Genomic DNA, 21595 nt, shown 5'->3' with positions numbered 1-21595 from the left:
TTGCAAGGAAAATTAGACGTCTGTGCGTGGTTATTCCTCTTGTATAACAACTTCAGTCATTAGTACTGTTGTGCATATCAGCAATTCAGACACCATATTTAAGTAGTAACAAACCAACACAATTTAATCTTAATCATGTGTAGATCTTTTGAAATAAGTCTGAAGTTATTTGGTGGATTTTTTTCAATATTCAAATATGTATTTTTTTTTAAATACAGTTGCGATAAATACATATAAACAGATAGATACATTGAAATATTAAAAATATTAATTTAAATATAACAAAATAGACAATATGTGAATCAGTGTAGTAACAACACTTTTATGGGGGTACCTGTTTGGAACCTATGGGTAAAAAGTGTATTTATTATCATGATTACTAGTATTATTATGAATGAAAATATTCTAACGCATATGTCATTTTTCAATGCATTTTAAATGTTTTTCTTAGTTCTACAAGTTGACTAAAAAGCAGAAAAGACACCCATAATGTGGTGTTCAAGTTAGATAGCATTATGTAAATGAGCGTTTGATTAATTAGATCATTTCTTGCTCGAATAATTTAAAGTAAAATAGGCATTTATTGTATTGGAGTGTATTTGTGTCTTATTTGTAGCTTACGTTGATGAGAGCACACATGTTCTACCGTAATGTATTGTGAAAAACGTTTGGAAAAACTGATAATATCGTATTGTTTTTTTCAAGTGTATATGTAAATGGAGGACATCGATGACAGTCGTTTAAATAATTTTTGCAGTCGTTACAAAAATATACATATCCCGGAAGTTCCGGCAGTGAAAACGGAAGTAGGTACGTGGCCGCTTCAGCTGACAGTTTCTCCATGATGGCGACGGAGGTTCAGAGCGGCGACCTCGACAGTGCTGCTTTCAGCCGGCTCGAAGTCTCCCTCGACGGCCTTACCCTCAGTCCCGATTCGGAGGGCGAGCAGGGCCAGCCCGAGGATCTTCAGCCCAAAGGTTTGGAGGAACCCGACAGCGAAACACCGGTTGCCACTGAGGGCGAAGATGGAGAGACTGCCAAATCTGCCATAGAGGGGAAATGGGGTTTTCCCCTACATGAGCTATACGGAATGGCGCTTAAATTCTTTAAAGGTATTTTGTTATGTTATGTGTACATTTTTAATGCATTAATCTGCTTGAAAGTACACCATGAGCTTTAAAAACGAGCTAGCTGCAGCTAGTATAGCTATGCTAGTTTATGCTAACTATCACCTCACGATGTTGCTACTTAGCAAGCTGCAGTTAGCTAGCTGCTAGCTGCAGAAAAAGGTGTAACACACCAATTCCGGGTTTTTTGTTTGATAGTGGACTGCTTAGTTTAGGAAACATATAGGTAGATTTGATTGTAACCCAAAGCCGGAGCTGTCATCTTGTCGTCCGGCGTGACTTTTTAAGGGAGTGACGTTTACCATCGTACTTTCGCACAGGCGTTAGCAGCCATTACAATCACAATGGCAATGTATGGTGCAGTGTTAAGGGTAGCATTCGTTGTCGCATCCTGACGTCTCGTACGTGCTTGGTAGTGTCATTGGCTTTGCGTTGTTTGTTGTGATTTATGGGAGCTTGCAAACACGCCCCATGGTGCAGCTATTCAAATACTACGCATCCCATATCATATTCGTTTTATTTCTGTAATCCACTGTGCTGTAAGATAGTGTAAAATAACGCCTAATTCAGAATAATTTCCTGAAATTGAATTTGTGTGGGTTGGTGCTCTAGGACAAAACTGTTTTTTGTACTCTCAGCACACCGCATAATTGAATGGAATCTTTCTCCAGTGTTGATAAAGTTATGGCATTCAAAAGACAGCAAGTCAATTTGAGCCGACCTTATTGTTGTGGCCATTTTTAATCATACCTAATAGAGCTGCAAGATTGGGTCTATGAGAACAAGACAAGATTAAATTTTTCAGAAAAATGCTATGAAGAAATATATGACAATATATTGCAATCTACTAATATAATTTGTACTACGTTACACACTCTCCTTGTGTGTACACTCCCGGCCCCGCCTCCACCCCATGAGACAGAGACTGACAATAGGGCTCACTCTGTTCTTGTTGATGTTATATGGAACAAACACATCACCAAGGTGCTAAAACCAGTGCATGTGTTCGTCCATAATAGTGGCCAGGGGATGTTTATATGAAGGAGGTGTTGATTTTGATTTTCAATGGCCACTTGGTGACTGTGACCTGGCATATAAAGAAGTGGAGGCTACAATTTACATATTGAACTTTTTTTTTTTTCAAATACTGCCTGGGAGAGGATTTATTTGTTCATGTGGACATTGCATCTATTTGAGTGGAGGCCATAGTTTGCTGAAGTATTATTAATGGTTGTATGGAATCTCATTACATTGTACTGGTATGATTAATGAGGTGTTTAGTTAGTGTAAAAAATACACATTTACCAATAAATGGGTATATAGTATCCTCGTGAGGGCACATTTAAAATGTCAATAGTTATAATGGTGTCGCTGTTAAAGTCATCGCAAAGTGCTCCACGTCTGCTCTCCAATACAAACATCTGCTATTGTTTCCCCCTCAGATAAGGATGGGAAGGCCTTCCACCCCACCTACGAGGAGAAGCTCCGCCTGGTGGCCCTGCACAAGCAGGTGCTGCTGGGCCCTTATAATCCCGATGCCTCCCCTGAGGTCGGCTTCTTTGATGTCCTAGGCAATGACCGCAGGTAAACCCCCACAAAAAGGCCTGCATGGGCTTGTGACCTTTGGACCCTGTTCCACAGATCAGTTGCTTGACTTTTCATTCATGCATTCATTTTCTACCGCTTATCCTCACGAGGGTCGTGGGGGTGCTGGAGCCTATCCCAGCTGTCCTCACACTCACATTCATATCTATGGACAATTTGGAGTCACCAGTTAACCTAGCATGTTTTTGCAATGTGGGAGGAAACCGGAGTCCCCAGAGAAAACCCACACACAGGGAGAACATGGAAACTCCACACAGAGATGGCTGAGGGTGGAATCGAACTCCGGTCTCCTAGCTGTGTGGCCCACGTGCTAACCACTAGCCCGCCGTGCAGCCTTGACTGTTTTTATTTGTCAGAAAACATGCTGTCCGTATTGAGTGAAATATTCCTGTGGTAATTTAATGAACAATAATGTTTTGATTGGTGCCCTGTGATTGGCTGGCGACCAGTCCAGGGTGTACCCCGCCTTACGCCCGAAGACAGCTGGGATAGGCTCCAGCACCCCCGCGACCCTCGTGAGGAAAAAGCGGTAGAAAATGAATGAATGAATGAATGTTTTGATTGAAAGTACTGTACGCACAGAGAATCAGGTGTTTATTTGTTGACTTTGGGGTCTTGATGGGGCCTTCATAGGCATAGACATTGACCACATTTCCTTGATAAGTATATTTCTGCATATGTTGATCAACATAAGAAATTTGTGCCAGAGTTGAGCATGAATCAACAGCGCCTCTGTTGGTTACAGCCAAGTATTACACTCCAGCTTTCTCAATTTTTCACAAACTCCCTAATTTGTAGAAATGCATTTCCATAATAACAATAAGTGATGACAGTAATAGTGTTACATCGTTTAAACATCATTCTCACCAGATATAATGATACTGAATTTAAAAGACACCCTTTGGAGTACAGTTTTAATTCGGCACGCTGGCGTTTTTTTTGTTTTCCACATGTGCTGTTATAATTTTCTGTTTTTTTTAGTATAAAAATCCATAATTTATTCCTTGCCACAGGAAAGAGTGGGCCTCACTGGGCAACATGGAGAAGGAGGAGGCCATGGTGGAGTTTGTGCGTCTGCTCAACAAATGCTGCAACCTTTTCGCGCCCTATGTCACCTCACACAAGATAGAGAAGGAGGAGCAAGAGAGGAAGAGGTATACTCTTTTTCTCCACTTGTAGTCTGCAGACGCAGAAGACCGTACATCACATTTCTGCTTTGTTTTACAGAACACAAAAATGACATGTTTAATTGTGTTGTATGATTATGTTTGTTGTCTTGACAGGAAAGAGGAGGAAGAGCGTCAGAGGCAGGAGGAGGAGGAGAGGGAGCGACAGAGGCAGGAGGAGGAGAGACGGAGGCTCGAGGAGGAGGAAAGGTTGAGGCGGGAGGAAGAGGAAAGGCGGCAGGCCGAAGAAGAGAGGCTACGGATTGAGCAGCAAAAGTATGTCGTAACAATATCCATCTGTGCTTCCCTTCCACTTCCCGCATAGTCTTCCTTACTCTTAACTTGTCCCTGTGACGTCCTTTTCACAGGCAGCAGATAATGGCAGCCTTGAACGCCCAGACCGCAGTGCAGTTCCAGCAGTACGCCGCTCAGCAGTACCCAAACAGCCCTGAGCAGCAGATCGGCCTCATCCGTCAGCTCCAGGAGCAGCACTACCAGCAGTACATGCAGCAGCTCTACCAGGTCCAACTGGCCCAGCAACAGGTTGGCTCATTTCACTAGCAACACTATCTGGTGTTTTTTTATGACATTATTACAACACTGTTAGAGACTGGCTCATGTGGGATTGTTTGTACACAAAGCACTGCCTCTAGTTGCTTGATTCCAAACTTATAATAGATCATATGAAGAACGTAAAGAAGATCAACCAACTGCTCTTATCCCAGGCGGCCTTACAGAAGCAGCAACAGGCTGATTTGATGGTACACGCCCACCAGGATGCAGGTGCCTTCTGCACCGGTGATCCAACCGTGGCCTCGGCAGCGGGACCGATGTGTGCAGCTTCACTATCCTCAAGTGAAGACACCCCCACTGTCAATGGCGGCCACATGGACTCCTACATGGAAAACACAGACCGAGAGCTGGAACCGGAGGCAGCAGAAGAGGTCTCTGAGAATGGGCCGTTATTAGGTAGGTTGGCTACGGCGTTTGTATTTGCCATGAAACTGATGTTTACAGTGTAGTGAGGCCTTTATTAAACTTGAAACCTGACTCCCACCTGGCCTTGTTGATGTCACATAAAGGGCATGGCTGGTTAGATTTGAGCTCATGCTTTTTTGAAATGCAGAATTCAGAGGGGTCTGAAAAGTCAACATCATGAAGGATTACTGTATATCCAATGTATTTTTGCAGATCATAAGTAAAGACGGATCTCTTTATTTTTTCATTGAAGACCCATGTTAGAGTTAGCTTTCACATACATATCCAAAATATTGTTTGCAAATGTGTTTTGGCACATCTTCATCACAATATTCTATTGGTGATGGTAATTGTAATGTGTCTTGTCCTTTTAGCAGCAGACTCTCCGCCAGTCATCGCTGCGCCCTCCATGTGGACACGCCCGCAAATCAAAGACTTTAAAGAGAAGATCCGCCAGGACGCCGACAGCGTGATCACGGTGGGCCGTGGCGAGGTGGTGACTGTTCGTGTGCCCACACACGAGGAAGGTTCCTACCTGTTCTGGGAGTTCGCCACAGACTATTACGACATTGGCTTTGGGGTCTTCTTTGAGTGGACTGATGCCGCGTCGGCCTCGGTCAGCGTGCACGTGTCGGAGTCGAGTGATGAGGAAGAGGATGAAGAAGGTATCAGTTTTAGACAATCTAGTGTAGTGTGTATACTGTATGTTTGCACCAGGGAATTTAGTATGAGATGCATACTTTATATTTCTCTTGTCAAATTCTGCAAATAACTGGACTGTAATACACTTTCACAGACGAACTTTCCTTCTCCTCTCAATGACAGTATTTGATTCACCTTATATGTCCGCCATGGCACGCAGTCATCAACTCGGCTTGTTTACTTTTATCACTTATACCTGTATGAGTTTTCTTATCATTGGAAGAATCTATAGTAGTATACTGGTGTATATAAAATATATTGGCCAACTCTACTGCCTACACACCCTGCAGTGTAAACACTAGCCAGATCAGAGTTTACTGTGACAAATAGTATTCCACTGTTTGACGCTAGTTAATGGCTTGACTGTATTGGACCAAGCCGAGGAAGATATGGAGATAAACTTGAGGTGACCAAAAAGAGTGAAGCTTTTCAACCTGTGTGTTCCAACTGTACCGCTTGTAACGCCACCAACTAAAGTTGTCTTATGTATTTTTAGGCGAGCCTCAGAGCGAAGAGGAGAAGGCAAAAAAGGGGGCGGGGAAGCCTCAAGTGGACGAGATTGTGCCGGTGTACCGGCGGGACTGTCACGAGGAGGTGTATGCCGGCAGCCATCAGTACCCCGGTCGCGGGGTGTACCTGCTCAAGTTTGACAACTCCTACTCACTGTGGCGCTCCAAGAGTGTTTACTACAGAGTCTACTACACCAGATAAGCCTGAACCCAGGAGTGTGTATGTCAGTATATATGTCTGTGTGCGTATGTGTTTGTATGAAGGCAGCAGGTGTGTGTGTTTATGGCAGTAGACACTAAGAAGAGCGATTCTGAAAGCCACCACCAGAGGGTGACAAATCACACCTGGAGCCCTGTTTTTTTCTTTTTGGTGAGGGGACCAATGTATGGGATTATTTTTCCCAAGATGGAAGAAGAGTTTCTATCCGCATCATATATCCACTACATGTCCTTGTCAGTCATGTTTTATTTGCTCACTTTTTAGCCTGGAATCCTTCCCTGTTGCTCGGTGAAGCTCCTCCTCCCTGGAAGATGTTCCCGTAGCCACAAACACAGTGATGCCCGCACTCTGAGCCAGAGTCTCCTTTTTTGCTGTTAATCAAAGGACATGGATATTTAAGCATACTGCAGTGTAAAGTGTAACAACCACCACAGTTGCCAGGCAACAACTTGGCACAATTAATGAAGGAATACCATCCTGCAATTTTGGGTCTTTTCCCAATGACATCATGTATGATTAGTTGTGTTGTTGGCTCATGAATCTCACTGTACAAGTATACAAACACGTGAATGAATTCCAACAACAAAAATCACATCTAAACACGTATTTGCTCAAAATATATAACACCATTTATCCTAATTTAATTGAATGCAGCTCCCACATTATGTTCATTTTATTGTGTCCATCTGCAAAGTTCCTCTGTCTTCTGTGTGATTACTCTCGTTGTTTCTCACCAAATGGAGTTGACTCCTTTTTTTGTATGTAAATAATTCTATAAATAACTTTATGTATGGGTGGGTTGGCGTGTTTTAGACTCGGACGAAAAGGTTGATGCACTGTTAAAGTATACGGTAAATTAAATACACATTATACATTTTACCCCACAAATGAACGTCTGCGAGGAAAAACTCTAAAATGAGGTATATAAAATCTGTTGGGAGGCATTTTTTTGTATTGTTTTGACTTGTTTGGGAGTTCTAGAAGATCTTTTTGGGCATATATTTAATCTTGATTAAACTTATGTTCATCTATTCGACCTGACTAGTTTACTTTGCTTTATTTTTTTTAATTTGTGTTACCTTTTCACATAGATGTGCAGCTTGAAATCTGTTAGTATACTACTTATTGCAAATATTCGAATCCAAATGCAGCTTTCTATATTAGATCTCATGTAATGAGAGATAGTGTGTGTATATTTGCATGGATGTCTCATTCTTAGCCTTTAGGTTGCTGTGAGTACAACACACCGCAATGAAAATACCACAGGGAGACATCGTCAACTGGGCAAATAACTGCTTTTAATTTGCAGCTGTGTTATTTAAAAAAAAAGAAGGAGCACGGTTGTCTCTGTCATGGCGGGAATGCCAGGTGCTGCAGTAGATAAACACATAAATCAAGGCAAGAATTAAGAGGATGCAGAGGGGGAAAAGGTACGAACAAACTGATATAACTAACTTTATCTTGGCCGTGTTATTTCTACGTTAAAGCCATATCGAGAGCTAGCATTTGAGTGGCCAAATTTCCACGTTAACAACCGAAATTAATAAAAGCTATTGACGTGTTAGCTTCGTGCTTTTATTATTTTCGGTTGTTAACGTGGAAATTTGGCCAATAATAAACGTAATATATACATATATGTCTAACGTTTGGCCTATATGCTGTTTGAGTCCTGTGTCAGCTTAGTTTGCTAATTTAGGAAACGAACCTGCTAGCACCGCTGTTAATCTTAATGGCAATCTTAATCATCCAAATATCACTGCTTCAAAAAGTGTACTATATGTAATATATATTAAATATATAATACATATTCGTAATAAATATTAGTTTATCCTCAAATTGGTGGACGTGTGCCAGTTTCAATGTATTCCAGTCCTGGTTTTCCCATCCCGCGTTGCTGTGAGCCTTTTGCAGGTAAACTTTTGCTTTCTGGCTCCGAATCCATTGTCCACAGGTGGTTGGGAGGATTCTCCGTGATTTAGCTTTACCCCTCTTCACTTTTTCTGGTGTGTGTGTTTTTTCTCTTCTGTCCCCAGCCTGTACTCGGTCTTGGTGTGTTCTTTTGAATTTGAATAGACTGGGATGTAACGTCTGTTGTCGTCCAGCTGCACAGCGTGCTGTGGAAATAACAGCAAGCAAGCAAAGAAACATGGCGGGATTGAAGGATTATGTTCAAGCAACAAGCGCCGATTGGTGCAACATGTGTTTCGAGTTCGTTTCAAGCCAGTAGGATTTTGGTTTTTTTCAAACTTGTACCGGTTAACTGCTTTTGACGTAGTAAAGATGCCGTTTCCCAAGAGGAGTATTGAACCGCGGCGTGTGAGCAGGTTACCGGCGAGAGGTGGCCGGACACCGGTGGACGATTCGCCCAGCAGGCGCAAAGTGAAAAAGATTGTTTTATTCTCATCGCTGGACGAGGTTAGCTGTCACACCCTCACCAACATCATTCACCAACTCTCCGATCTTTCCCGGCTTGCCAGCGACATCTTCCTGGGCATCGAGATGGAGGCGGGGATGGTGTTCAGGAGGTCCTGTAGGATCCAGGGAAGGCTGCACATGCTGCAGAGTCAAGTGCGCAAGTTAGACCCCAAGAAAGTCCAAATCCGTAAGTCCATGCACAGCTATGCACGCAGTAAAAACAATGTGTTTATTCACACCCTACACCCTTAAGAACGCTCACTTCATGCTTCTTCATTGTTTCTCATGTTGCTTTCCTGTCAAACTCACATTATCCTGAGCAAGGAGAAACTGCGGATGTTCCCAGAGTTTAAATGCACATTCAACATTTTTAGACATATAACATACCATGTGAGAAACACAGTATAGAAGTATGCATTGGTGTACAGCTAACTAACTGTACAGTATCATATTGAGGGGTGCCTCAGATATTTTAGTTTCCGTAATGCTGATTTGTCAAAACAGATTTACAGTAGAAAATAATATGAATATCTATTCCATGGTCAAACCGTCACCAGGAATGGGAATAATGCATTCATTGCCATCGTAAACACTAACATTCTTAACTCATGCAAGTGCAAAAAGAAGTTAACCTCTGTACAAACAGCATGTGATGATGCTGGAGTTTTACTGCTTTGAATGTGAGTGAATGGTATGGGGCTTTTGAAATGCGTAGTGGCAAAAAAAAGCAAAACAGTTGTTGCTTTGTAGTTATTATAGATTTTAGAGGCATATTTTCCACAAATATTTTGGATGAATGTGGAATTGCATACACAGTCCAAGGGAGGAGTGACCAGTGTCTCCCGACCACATGCGTCTGTTTGCCTGACTTATGCTAATGGTGCTGTTGACTCCTGTCAGACATGATGGATTCCCTCCCAACCGACTGACCATCTGTGTTGCTGCCTTCAAAGGGCCGTTGAGGGCGCAGGAAGCCACGGTGTCGTCAGTACACACACTCACATGAGACCAAAGTTGTGATCATTCTTCCCCCCGTTGTCAGTTCTGTAGTTTTGTGATTATAGTCCCTTTTTAATGCTCTTCTGCTCTCAGCGCGGTTACTCATTAACTTGGACTGGCACAATGGGGAATGTGTCTGCGAGCTGAAGAACGTGAGGCATAGACTGTCAGTCTGATTCATGGCGGGCTCACAGGAGAGCCATATTATTACATAATATTACATTCTTAGCAATTTTGATATGATCATTTTATATGCATACAGATAGTATGCTCCTCATTTCCTCAAAAGTGTGCTCTAAAATGCACCTTGCACATTTTAATTATGTGTATTTGTATTCCTGAAGATGAGCCACCCCAGTGTGCTGTTACATGGTTTCTTGTGTTATGCTTCGCTCTGAACCATCAACTCATTTGCACTAGAATTTCCATGCTGTAGTTGTCATCAATTCTTTACAGAGGATCCTTTTGTTGAATAAATTTGCCTTCAAAGTATGTTGCAAAATAGGAAGTCCATGTATAATTCCACTGAAGTTCTGACTCATCGTCTGCACTGCAGTTTCCTTTTTGTAATTTTTTTTTACTGGCTTGCCTTCCAGTCTCCTCTGACTGTGACTCACGCAGACACACAATGATAAGATGGGCAAACAGTCTCCAGAGACCAAAACAAATGTGATGCATGATGTGAAACCGATTGACTGTTGCACCTTTTAAGATGTGTTTAATGGGGAGCCCATTATGTGGCAGCCGGCGCACGTTTAACTAATCTGCCGTGTTATCACGTGGTAAGAATTTGCTACTTCCATTATCTATTTTTTTTTGGTTTAGATTTTTTTATAAAGAAGTGAGCGCTCCCACGCTCGCTTCAAGGTCAGTAGAAGCCTTTTCAGATTTGTTATGACACACTCTTCTAGTGTTTGCATCTGTATGGGGTCATGTACACACAATCATAGGTATTTTTTGCACAATTTTGTAATCCAAATTAGTTTTCGGCAATTAGTGTTATGCTTCTTCCACTTTTCTGACCTATAAATTTAGTTAGAATGTTTTATTCTCGTGTTAAACAATGCCAAAGTTTCAGATGATGAGGTTTGCGCATTTGGAAGTGAACCGTGAAAGAAGTTTGGGATGGCTCAAAATGCTCTGTTTCAGAGGGTGTTGCAAAATTGTTCCTTTGTGATGTCACAGAGGAGTGGGCGTAGCTGTAGGCGCAATACACTCTCTGCCTATGTTACCACTCATACACCGCAAGTCAGGGGTCTCCAGCCAGTAGCTCATGAGCTGCTAGTAGCTCCTAAGCACTTTTCAATTAGCGCTCCAAAGACTTTGTTCAGTTATTATCAACTCCTATACCCACTATTTTAGAAAGTCGGGTTCATTTGTAGTTAGGAAGCACTTTTGGCGTGTGACCAATCACAGTGGCGTAGGTGCAATAAATTAAAACAGACCGTTTTGGCAGGAAGCACAAATTCTAGGAAAAATTAGCATAATAGCTCCCTTTTCCCAGAAATGATCAGTTCCAAGGTCTAACTATCGCCATCCTACAGCACAACAACTAGACATGGGCCGGTATGAGGTTTTGACGGTATGATAAACCTGGGATTGGCTGGCGACACCGCCTTTCACTCAAAGTCAGCTGGGATAGGCTCCAGCATGCCACCGTGGCCCTAATGAGGATAATGAGCATGGGTGGCTAGATGGATGATATACTTGGGCACAGCAGCTTAAATCCCTTCACATAAACCGTTAACTATGGTTACTAAAAGCTCTGTGTGTACTTTATCATGCATTACCATGATAGTGTTTATCTTATGCCATTGCTGCCTGTTGTATTTTATATGTATAAGCTGTTTCGCAATACCTGGATTTGTGATATCAAAGCTTAGCCCGTTCATACATGAACCCATCAGCTTCTAATCAGCATGCTGCAAGACGACTACGGTCATCCTTGTTATTATTGGCGGCTGTGAGTCCAGATTCCTACTCTAACTTCAGCTTTGAGCACGTATCAGGTTGCCGGTCAGGATAGGGGTGTGGGGCACCACTATAAGAGGAGGGGGGGCCGGCATTCAGAGACGAGCATATCAGTAGTGGAAGTTATCATCACATGGTAGTTTAGTAAAGTATAATTTCCTCTCCTTCCTTGTGTATTTTCATTCATAATCTATTTGATTGTTGACGTGCAGGTCAGCAACAGACCCTGGAGGTCAGAGGTCATTCCCTCAGAAGCTTAGAGCGGGGTAACACCTGACGCTCAGGAGTCAAAAGTTTACCTAAAGTAGTTTGTCTTGCTTGAGTTTCTACCGCGGTTCCGCATGGGTCACCTGAGCGTTGACTGGGCACTCAAACACACACACAGAGCAAACAAAAACAAGAACAGTGTGTATCAGTCCTGAGGAGACATAGGGGGGTATACAAAGCGAGTTTAGTGAGATAGTTTAGTGACAGTATTGCTTTTGGCAGTGAACTCCTCGTAACACTCCATTTTGAAGCGGTAGTAGAGTAATATGACGTCATACGCTCATCACTCTTATGTGAAGTTGATCCCAACGAATTCAGGTTTTGTTGAGCCACTTTTACCATATTCCCCCATAATTTGTGGAGATCATTTTACTGTGAGACGACAATCTTACACACACAGTGGGTTTCATTGACAGCCAGTGCAAGTTTAATTGTCTCTTAATGACGCCTGCCATTACTATTACTCACACTAATAGAGGGAGTGTGCTATTTTTACGTCAAAAATAGGTCACGGCTGTTGTAAAGGTTAATTGGTAGCTGGTGGAGACTTTTGCCTCAGTCCTGTCAGAAACTTGCTAACTGCAGTTGTGCAGCCGTTGTAGTACATCGAGGTTTAGTCAGAATAAATACAAATAGTGTGGCTTCTTGCTGAACTGCTTATACCATCATTGACCATCATTGTTTTATACACACAAACTGCCAGTGCATTCCTCCCGCCATCCCTCGGGTATTTATAGATAGTATGTCTGTGGCCCGACGGCAGACGGCCCTTCATGTGAAGCATGCTGTCATGTTTAGTGTGTGACCGCTCATTCACACTTGCCCTATCTGTTGATGGCTGGTTCTTGCTCGACTCTCATCAGCGATATTAATCATTATTGACGCACGTGGTACACAACAAACCACGTCTGGATGAAGTCATTGCTGCAAAACCTTCCTGTTTGTGTACATAAAACTACCCCCTTTTATTCCCTTTAACTACCTTCTTACATTTGTACCAATACAGTGGAACAGCACATTGCACAGCGCACCCTTACAGACTTCTGATCGGTTAGCATTAGCTTGAATTAACAAGAACACAGTTGATTTAAGAGACTCACCATGACAAATGTACGTATATTGTGTTTTATCTACTAAAATAGTAAGGCATCAATTTATCTCGTAGATTAAACAGAATTAGTCTTTATTTGTACAACATTAGTTTTGTAAGTACAGTCAATGTAGTTTTGCAAATGAGGGTCAACTCACTTTTGTGAGTACAGTTAACTTGTAAAGGATAATTAGACTTTACTCACAAACGTAGAGTTACCATTATGTGCAAAAGTACGTCACCCATCCCGTCCATCTTCTATGCCGCTTATCCTCACTCGGCTCATGTATGTATGCTGGAGCCTATCCCAGGTATCCCTGGGTGAGAGACAGGCTACACCGGGGACTGGTCAGCAGCCAATTGCAGGGCACATATGGACAAACAACCATTTTGAGTGTTTTGTACATTTTTTTGGAAATTTGGTAGTACACTGAGAAAACCCACGCAAACTCACAGACAAGCCCAAGCGGAGATTCGAACCAAGGCCCACTGTGTGGCCCACATGCTAACCGCTCGTCCAAAAGTACATTGACTGTACTTATAAAACTAATGTTGTACAAACAAAGACTACTTCTGTTTGCGCTACATGATAAAGTGATGCAAAAATAAATTTAAGTAAATGCAACCCTGTATTTTTATCGAGTGTAAGGAGCTCAGGCATCTTTCCAGCATCAAGTCCAGCCTCCTTGGACTCCCTGAACCACAAGTGCTCTGACCCGCAATCCACATGTTAGTTCCCACATGGTTCATTCCCTGGAAAAGAGCCTTGCTTGTGAGAGGAGGTCGAACTGGTCCCACCAAGAAACAAAAGAGCCGGGTCAGAGGGACTGATGAAAAATAGGGAAGGGAGTAAGAAAAGGCCTGCAGCCTTCAAACTAGAGAAGGGATTCTACTTCCATTGGACAGTATCTGATTTGTGTGCGTGTGTGCTGGCCTCTCTCACGCCTCTCCCTGCGCAACGCCAAGGATGCATGCGCTGTCCTGGCGAGGGAACAAAGCGGTATTAGGGAGTGAGAGCTTGACAGATGCCTGATGCATGCAAGTGTTTTGTCATGCAAGATAAGTTCATGCAAAATATGGGTTGGGCTCTGCAGTCTCCACATTGACAGGATTTCTAGTTTCCTGTGCCAAAATATCCAATTGATTTGCTGTTTTCATTGCCTTTTTCTGCACCCGTTCTGCAAGATGGCAGTTGGAGTAATCAAGTGTTTGTTCTGGCGGAGGGTTTAAGATTTATAAACGTAATCCTCGTGACCTCTGCTTGGAGGGAGATTCACAGATGTACATCTCACTGACTCCACGAATCCCCCTCGTTTGCATGTCTTATTGTTTTGGTGGGTGGGGAAAAATGTCCTCAAGTCCCTGATGTTTTCCTGCAAATGCATTTTCACTGGAGAAGCAAATAGCGTAGCTTGCCACAGTGGAATTTGTGCGCCAATTCCCCAGTCAAGATGAACAAAAGAGAGACAACATCTTTACAGCATGTGTCTCTCTCTCTCTCTGTCTCTGCCGCTTAAACTTTCCTGTCCTCTCAGCTTCCTCTGTTACAAAGTCCACTCTCTCACACCCCTCACGCCTGTGTCTTCCTGTTATTTCATATGCTCTCCAGACCTTTTCCTCCCTCCTCATCCATCCATCCTATTCGCTTTGATGTTAGCTCTCAGTGGCGGGGCAACCCACTACAAAGAGCAGGCACCTGCTCAACCTTAGGCTTTCATTCCCCTTTTGTCCCCTTGCTCATCTATACATCTCTATTTTCTGTTAGTTACGGCTGTATGGAACTTGCTGTGTGCACTGTGGAAGAGAAAAGGCCCTTACTAAAAGTGTTACCATTAAATACCAGCTGAAGCAGGTGGGAGCTCATGTTGCAGGGGCATAAAGGTTATTGTTATCCCCCATATGCACTAAAGTGCATGCAAAGCCTGTAAAAACATACTGGACGTACAGTATATGCACTGTATACCCTGGATTGATGGCAGCTTGTGGAAAGATAAACAGCATTGTTGCTGTCACATCTGTCATGTCTGCGGCACAATCCCCTTGATTCTTATTTGACTTTGTTGAAATGTGTCTCAATGAAGTGGACCCACACTGACAACTGTTTTTGGATTGTAAACGTCCGTGTCAAGTCAGGCTTCCACAGCTGAATAAATAGTTTAGTTAATTTTTTTAATACAAATTACTATGGTGCACATTAGATGGTATTATTATATTGCTATGTTATACTAATAACTCTTTTTTTGTATGTTTCATTTATTTATTTTCTATCAACCATTGGTTACCTGTTGGTGCAGGGAAGTGGACACAGTCTGAGCTCTGTGTGTGTGTGTGTGTGTGTGTGTGTGTGTGTGTGTGTGTGTGCGCGTGCATGCATATGCTTTTTAGGGGACACAGCATCTGCCGTCGTGAAACACAACATACTCCACACAGGCATCCCCTTTTGAGGACCGACTCTTGTTATGTCACTGCTCCTTTCATCCATGTCCACAGAGACTCCATTGTGTGTGTGTGTGTGTGTACGTGTGTGCGCGCGCATGCAGACAAACATGCTGTCCTGACTTGTAGGTAAATTACTGCTGTCGAAACACTGTTTTCATAGTGTCATGTTTTGTTTGTGGTTAGTGTTCCACTGTTGGTTGTCTGCAGGACTTGTTTATGTGCAAAACATTTTGTAGTTGTCTCTTAATGTTGGCTTACTGGCGCACGTGGGTGTGTCCCTTTTAGGTCACATGTTCAGCTAAGGTGTACTCAAGGTGTAGCACGTGTTTCTGGTTCAGGACAGAACATGTGATAGAGGCAGAAGAGACACGCAATTGTTGCACAAATTTACTTGTACAGGAGGGGCTCCGCCCCTACTTAACTGACATGCGAATGCGAATTTCCCCGCGGGGATGAATAAAGTATCTACCTAACTGTCTACCTTCTTACCATGCATCGGGGTGGAGGTCATTTGAGGTTGCCAATTAAACATGGCCCCAAGGTGAAAAGACAAAAGGACACACCCTCATATCCACATTCACGAAGAATAATTATGGTTCATCACAAGTCTGCAAAAAGTGCGAACCGCACCTGTAAAGTTGTCAGATGCATTAGCTTAACCACCTTCCCCTTACGGGTGTATCAAATGTGTGCATGCATTCCCTTGACACTAATCCGCAGAGTATTGTTTTCACCATCCAGCTGTTTTGTGACATGAATCTGTGTGCGCATGCACAAGACAGCACCCTGAGGGACGCCCTCCCTGTGCCACACAGCGATAGAGAAAAAGAGAGCGAGAGAGAGCTGAGCGGAGGGGATTATGAGAAATATCATTCCATGCATCAAGAGAATGCTTAATCGCGTCAAGCTCTCTTTAGGCCACACGCCTTTCCTGTCCCTGCCCGCTTCATAGCGCCATGTGGGCGTCTTACCTGTCGCTTTCAACGCACAATGGCTATTATGGATATTATTATTATGGCTATTATGGATATTATGGCACAGATCTTCACTCTTTGAAGGGTACTTGGGAGAGAATTGTCAATGTTTTTAGAGTCAGTCAAGTCACTACTATATTAACACAGCTGTGTTTTCCTGGACTTTTTCTTCATATGACCCTGTGGGACACCATCAGAGCTGATGGGTTAAACATGTTGTATGTTTCAATAAACAACAATACAGTGCAGCTTGTTTATACGTAATAAAATATCAACATTATTAATGACAAGCTGAAACAGTCCCAGTGCATAATGTATAAGCTGTAACAATGCCCATCTTCTAAAGTAAATGATTTGCTTGCATTAGCGTGGTGGAAGCAAAGTGCGAGGATGTTCAAATTGAATTTTACCACATGAAATCAGATTATGTGCATTTGTGGAGTTCTTTCCTCAAGTCAATAGCACTGTTCCGGTTGTGTAAATGTGCTAATATGGCCCTCCGGTTAGTCCGTATCATTCTGACAGTACAGTGAGACGAGCGTATTAGGTGACTGCTATTATGCTGCTGTCTGGAGCATAGTTTCACTCATTACATTCTCTGGTGCTTATGACAGATCCGATTCCTCCCTTTGAGCGATGGGTACTTTTTCTTTTTTCCCGGTCGCTGTGTGAATTTTGTGCAATCTAATTTAATTGTACTAGCAAAGACATTTTCCCATAGCAAATGATGGGAATAGAACTTAATCTTGACCTCTTATACAGTCGTTCCTCGTTTATGGTGGTTAATTGATTCCAGACCCGACTGAGTTAAATACATTTTAGCGATATAGGGTTCAATTTTAATAAACAATATTTCAAAGTTTGAGCAAAGGTAAGTTTATGACTTTCCAAATACAAATGTTTTTACATTATTTTGCCCTATAGACCTGAAATAACACCATTAGAGTTACCTATTCTTCTTCTTCTTTTTTTTTTTTGTACACCATATTGCAACTTCTATACTATAGGGACTCCAGACAGCCAGATAGTTAGCAAGCTACAGAGCTAACAAGCTAGCGAGCTAACTAGTTAGCCTCACTTGAGAACTTGAGAAGCCAAAAACTTACCACTTCCACACCAGATAGGAACTTTTTGTTCACTTTATTATGTTGGACATGCCATGGCTGACTTCATGGCTTCATGCAGTGTTAAAGTAAGGCAGAGGGCCGTTTCCCCGGGTGGGGGGGCTGTAGTGTCTCAAAATATGCGGTAAGTCCGAGCTTTCGCGTTTTTCCCCTGCTGTATTGTATGACGATATGATGATAATTGCTTCTGCTAATCTGCTAACCTCAATGAGGCCAAAAGTAGATCAGTCATCCTGGTATTAAAGGGAATACCCCCCCCCCCCCCCCTTTTTTTTCAATTAAGCACCCGCAGCCCTGATAGAATGACTCAATCTCAACTTCAGCCTTACTCTAACCTCTTGGGACTACAAATTCAAGTTATTTTGAAGGTTCAAAAGTACTTTGTGACTTTGGGCCAGTGAAAGTTGCCAGTATGGCCAGTTAAGGCTCTTTTGGGTCCCAGAGACCGTGGAGATCTGGAAATGAGACTGAGGGTCTTTGTTGTGGTAAGACTGAGAGAGCGATGCACGGTCTGGATGGAAATGTCACATCCCCCGGGGGCTAAGAGAAAAAGAGCGCTCCATCAACCAACACGACATCAATCTTTCTCTTTTATCAATCTTTTATGAACAAGCAGGGTCATTGTCCTGCATTCTTGTACTTGTTTTTCATTTTGTTTTGCACATTGATGTCCTCTTAACTAGCTTGAGTGCGCTTTTTGACACCAGCGTCAACAAGTACCTGGCTGAACTTGACTTTGACATGTTGACACTTGACACATTTCTTTCTACCTCCTGCCCTGAATATTTATATTCAAGCCTCCATTGGGTAATATGTGTGTTCCTTGGAGGTTATACAGGGCTAGTCACAACAGAAAGACGAGAATTAGAGACTAATTCACCCTGGCAGCGCTCTGCAGTTACACGCTTAACATCCCAAGTATACACACACTGACTCCTACATACAGACGCACACACCGACATACTTCCCGGCAAGATGACCATTCAGCAGCAGTCACGTCTCAGTGGCTCTTTAGAATGACGGCTAGCTATGGAAGGGAGGGGAGAGGAATTTGAAAGAAGTGGGTAAAATAGGAGTAAGCGACATGACTCGACATTTCGTGTTTTTATTGGTGGGTAACTCCCAATATTTAGTATATTTATGACACAAGACTGCAAAATGTATGAGTCTCTATTCCAAAGAATTGAGTAGGATTTTGTGCAAAAAAAGTGTTTCATTAGTCAAAAACTAATCCGACTGAAATAATATACCTAGGACGAATGCGCATCTATTTATCAGTGCTCATGTAAAACATTTATCGAAATTTTACCATGCAAAATACACTTTTTTAAAAACTTACCATCAAACTAATTAACCAATTATTCATGTTCAGTATTTCAAGTTAATGACAGGAGTGTGCAGGAGTAAGGGGGTACATGCTTCAAATCAAAAGTGAAAAGTTTGGGAACATTTTTTTTTTTTTTAACACATCCTCAGAGAGGTCTTTGCTTTTTAGTGACCACAATGAGCGAGTGTGAGAGCGATAACAACAAATTTTAACACACCTGCTCCCCATTCACACCTAAGACCCTGTAACACACGGGGAGAAAAAGTGTCTAATTGGGGCCAATATGAGGTGTACTCACATTTGTTTCCTGCGGTTTATTGGCTGTTTACAGGAACATTTCCAGGTGGAAAGAGCAAATTATTTTTTAGAATTTCAGCTTTTCATCCACATGGAAACAGCGTTTTGGGTGCCCTGAAACAGAGTGGAAAAATTTGTCAACGACAAACAAACCACTACTTTCTGCAGATGTTGATGTCACCGCCCCTTTACCACATGACAAAAAGTGAGCGACCATCCAAAATAATATGAGAATAAACCCCTGTCGACATTCTCCTGGTTATGGTTTTATGCTCCAAAATGATTTTTTGCATGTGAACGAAAGAAGGGTAAAGTTTAGGAAAACAGCTGTCTTTTGGGCGTCTTAAGTGAGAGGCCAATAGGTCACCCCATAACCAACTACCTTCCACGCGCCCTCTCGTCTCCTCACCATATGGGAGCCCAACCCAGTAGTCCTTTCATGTGGTGGTGGGCTTGGGATGACATGGGCAGTGAAGACATTTTCAGGAGCTGTGAAGTGACACGGGTTCTAAGAAGGTCTCATCTTCTTGTTCCCAAAAGTCTTCTGAAGACATATACAAGTTGAGATGCATATTTTTTCCAGAGATTAGATTAGAAGAAGCACATTGGTTTGGGCGGTCTGGGTTTTAACCTCAATCATTTGCGACTTTTTTCTGCCATTTGTATGCCTTCTTAAGTTTTGCCACATGTAATCAAAGATTGCACCCTCTCTCTGAAGTTGTACTGCGTTGCATGGTTTGTAGATTTTGAATAATTTTCCTCTGACTTTGATTCACTGAAGATTATAGGTGTTGCTGTAATTCATCGAAATTGACTTGCTGGAAAAAAACATGACCAGGCCTGTCACCATAAACGGTTGGACGATAATTTATTCATTCATTCATTCAATCAATCAATTTGCCCACTGTATCAGTAATGTTGATTTTGGATTGTTGCACCCATCTAGCATGCTAATGTTAGCATGCTATCAATGCTAACATGCTCAGGGTAGCATGCTAACACCTAGCATAATGGTGTCTACCTATAAAAATGGTAAAAAAATGCTACTATGCTAATGTTAGTATGTTAGCATTGCCTTACTAACACCTATCATGATAGCGTTAAGTGTCTGCTTAAGTTCATAGTCATGAAAATTTGAAAAAACTCTAGTATGCTAATGTTAGCACATTAACAATGCTAACATTAACATGTTAACACTTAGCATAATAGATCGCACCTATGAAAATGGAAAAAAAATGATGTATGCTAAAATAGCATGCTAGCAATGCTAACATTAGCATGCTAACACATAGGAACACATTCCTAAAAACCACAGAAGGTGTTTTTTGCCCCAGAATAGACTTTTTTTTTAACTTTTTTTTTTTCCAACTACTTTGCCACTCTTACACATAATGTTGCACGCTATAAATTGCACACTACCTCTCTCCTCTAAAAGTAAGGCCCGTACACTTCCTTCCCTCCCTCTTTCCTTCTCCTCTCATTTAATTCTTCTCCCCAATCGGAGCTTTCAACACAGAAGCCCATTGTATGAGCGTGCATCTACCAGACCCTCTTATAGCAAGGGCAGCTTGAAACGTAAGACCCCCACACTCTGGGGCCTCTGTGGTTGGAATCAGGTCACGTTTCCATGTACCACTTATATTTCATGTAATTCCACATTATTGGAATCAGGTCATGAATCCTTTATTGAATGAACATTGTTTTTAGTCTGATTTATATCTTTACAAACATAAACCTACATCATGTACTTATATTTCCTTTCCAGTGTTTTTTTTTTATTTATTTGCTCAGTGTAAAGATTACAATAACACACAGCTAACACAATGTTGTGATGTCCGTGACTGGCTCATTCATCGTAGCTTAGCTTGAGTGGCATTTGTCACAAAAGCAGATGGCAGAGAAAATAATTTGGGCCGTGTTGGTGAAAAGGCAAAATAAAGCCACCAGAGAGTAATCAAAATCAAGGAGGGAAATGACACGGCATACAGAGAAACAAACATCGAGTGCTGATGTGATGCAATCCCATCATCGCACTCAGAATTATTAACTAATTACTCCAATTTGCCCGACTAATGATAGTTGGGAAACCAAATTCAGATAAGAACATCATTTGCTCATTGATGTTATTTTGTTGCACAACAAAAGCTTCCTCTGACTTATTTGGAACAGACACTTAAGTGCAAGTTTGTTTAAGTTTGTGCCATGAAATCCCCCTTGAGGCATTCTGCTGAGTGTTTCATGTAAACAGTGAACATGCCGCAGATTCCTGTACATATGTGATTAAAAAACAAAATGTAAGAACCACAGACAGATCTAACACCTTGGTGTCATGTCAGAGACGGGGATCTTTGTGTGTATTTGCTTGGACGTTGCTCCCTTATACCT

The 21595-nt window shown here is 42.2% G+C and overlaps 2 protein-coding genes across 6 annotated transcripts in view; both read left to right on the top strand.

Annotated features, from left to right (window-relative positions):
• Positions 1-804: 804 nt before the first annotated feature.
• Positions 805-7340, top strand: acbd3 (acyl-Coenzyme A binding domain containing 3). 2 transcript variants are annotated; one of them, XM_058056119.1, is made up of 8 exons: positions 805-1112; positions 2570-2711; positions 3746-3886; positions 4016-4174; positions 4267-4441; positions 4624-4867; positions 5254-5541; positions 6075-7340. In XM_058056119.1, the coding sequence occupies exons 1-8, from the start codon at positions 842-844 to the stop codon at positions 6287-6289; spliced, it is 1635 nt and encodes a 544-aa protein (XP_057912102.1). In that variant the 5' UTR covers positions 805-841; the 3' UTR covers positions 6290-7340. The 2 variants fall into 2 exon arrangements, with proteins under 2 accessions (XP_057912102.1, XP_057912101.1); XM_058056118.1 differs by having other exon boundaries at positions 5251-5541.
• A 158-nt stretch (positions 7341-7498) lies between these two features.
• The window catches only part of nhsl1b (NHS-like 1b), a 71398-nt gene continuing 57301 nt past the window's right edge, over positions 7499-21595 (top strand). The window contains exons 1-3 of one of the 4 annotated variants that reach the window (XM_058056113.1): positions 7499-7737; positions 8162-8218; positions 8785-8909. In XM_058056113.1, the coding sequence (XP_057912096.1) occupies positions 8807-8909 (103 nt within the window). In that variant the 5' untranslated portion in view covers positions 7499-7737; positions 8162-8218; positions 8785-8806. Of the gene's footprint in view, positions 7738-8161; positions 8219-8291; positions 8910-21595 lie in introns of those variants that run through there. The other 3 variants (XM_058056112.1, XM_058056108.1, XM_058056109.1) reach the window with 3 other exon arrangements.

The sequence above is a fragment of the Doryrhamphus excisus genome, chromosome 19 (assembly GCF_030265055.1).
Source record: "Doryrhamphus excisus isolate RoL2022-K1 chromosome 19, RoL_Dexc_1.0, whole genome shotgun sequence".
Taxonomy (NCBI): Eukaryota; Metazoa; Chordata; class Actinopteri; order Syngnathiformes; family Syngnathidae; genus Doryrhamphus; species Doryrhamphus excisus.
The sequence above is the reverse complement of the archived record's forward strand: the minus strand, read 5'-3'. Positions and strand labels throughout refer to the sequence as shown.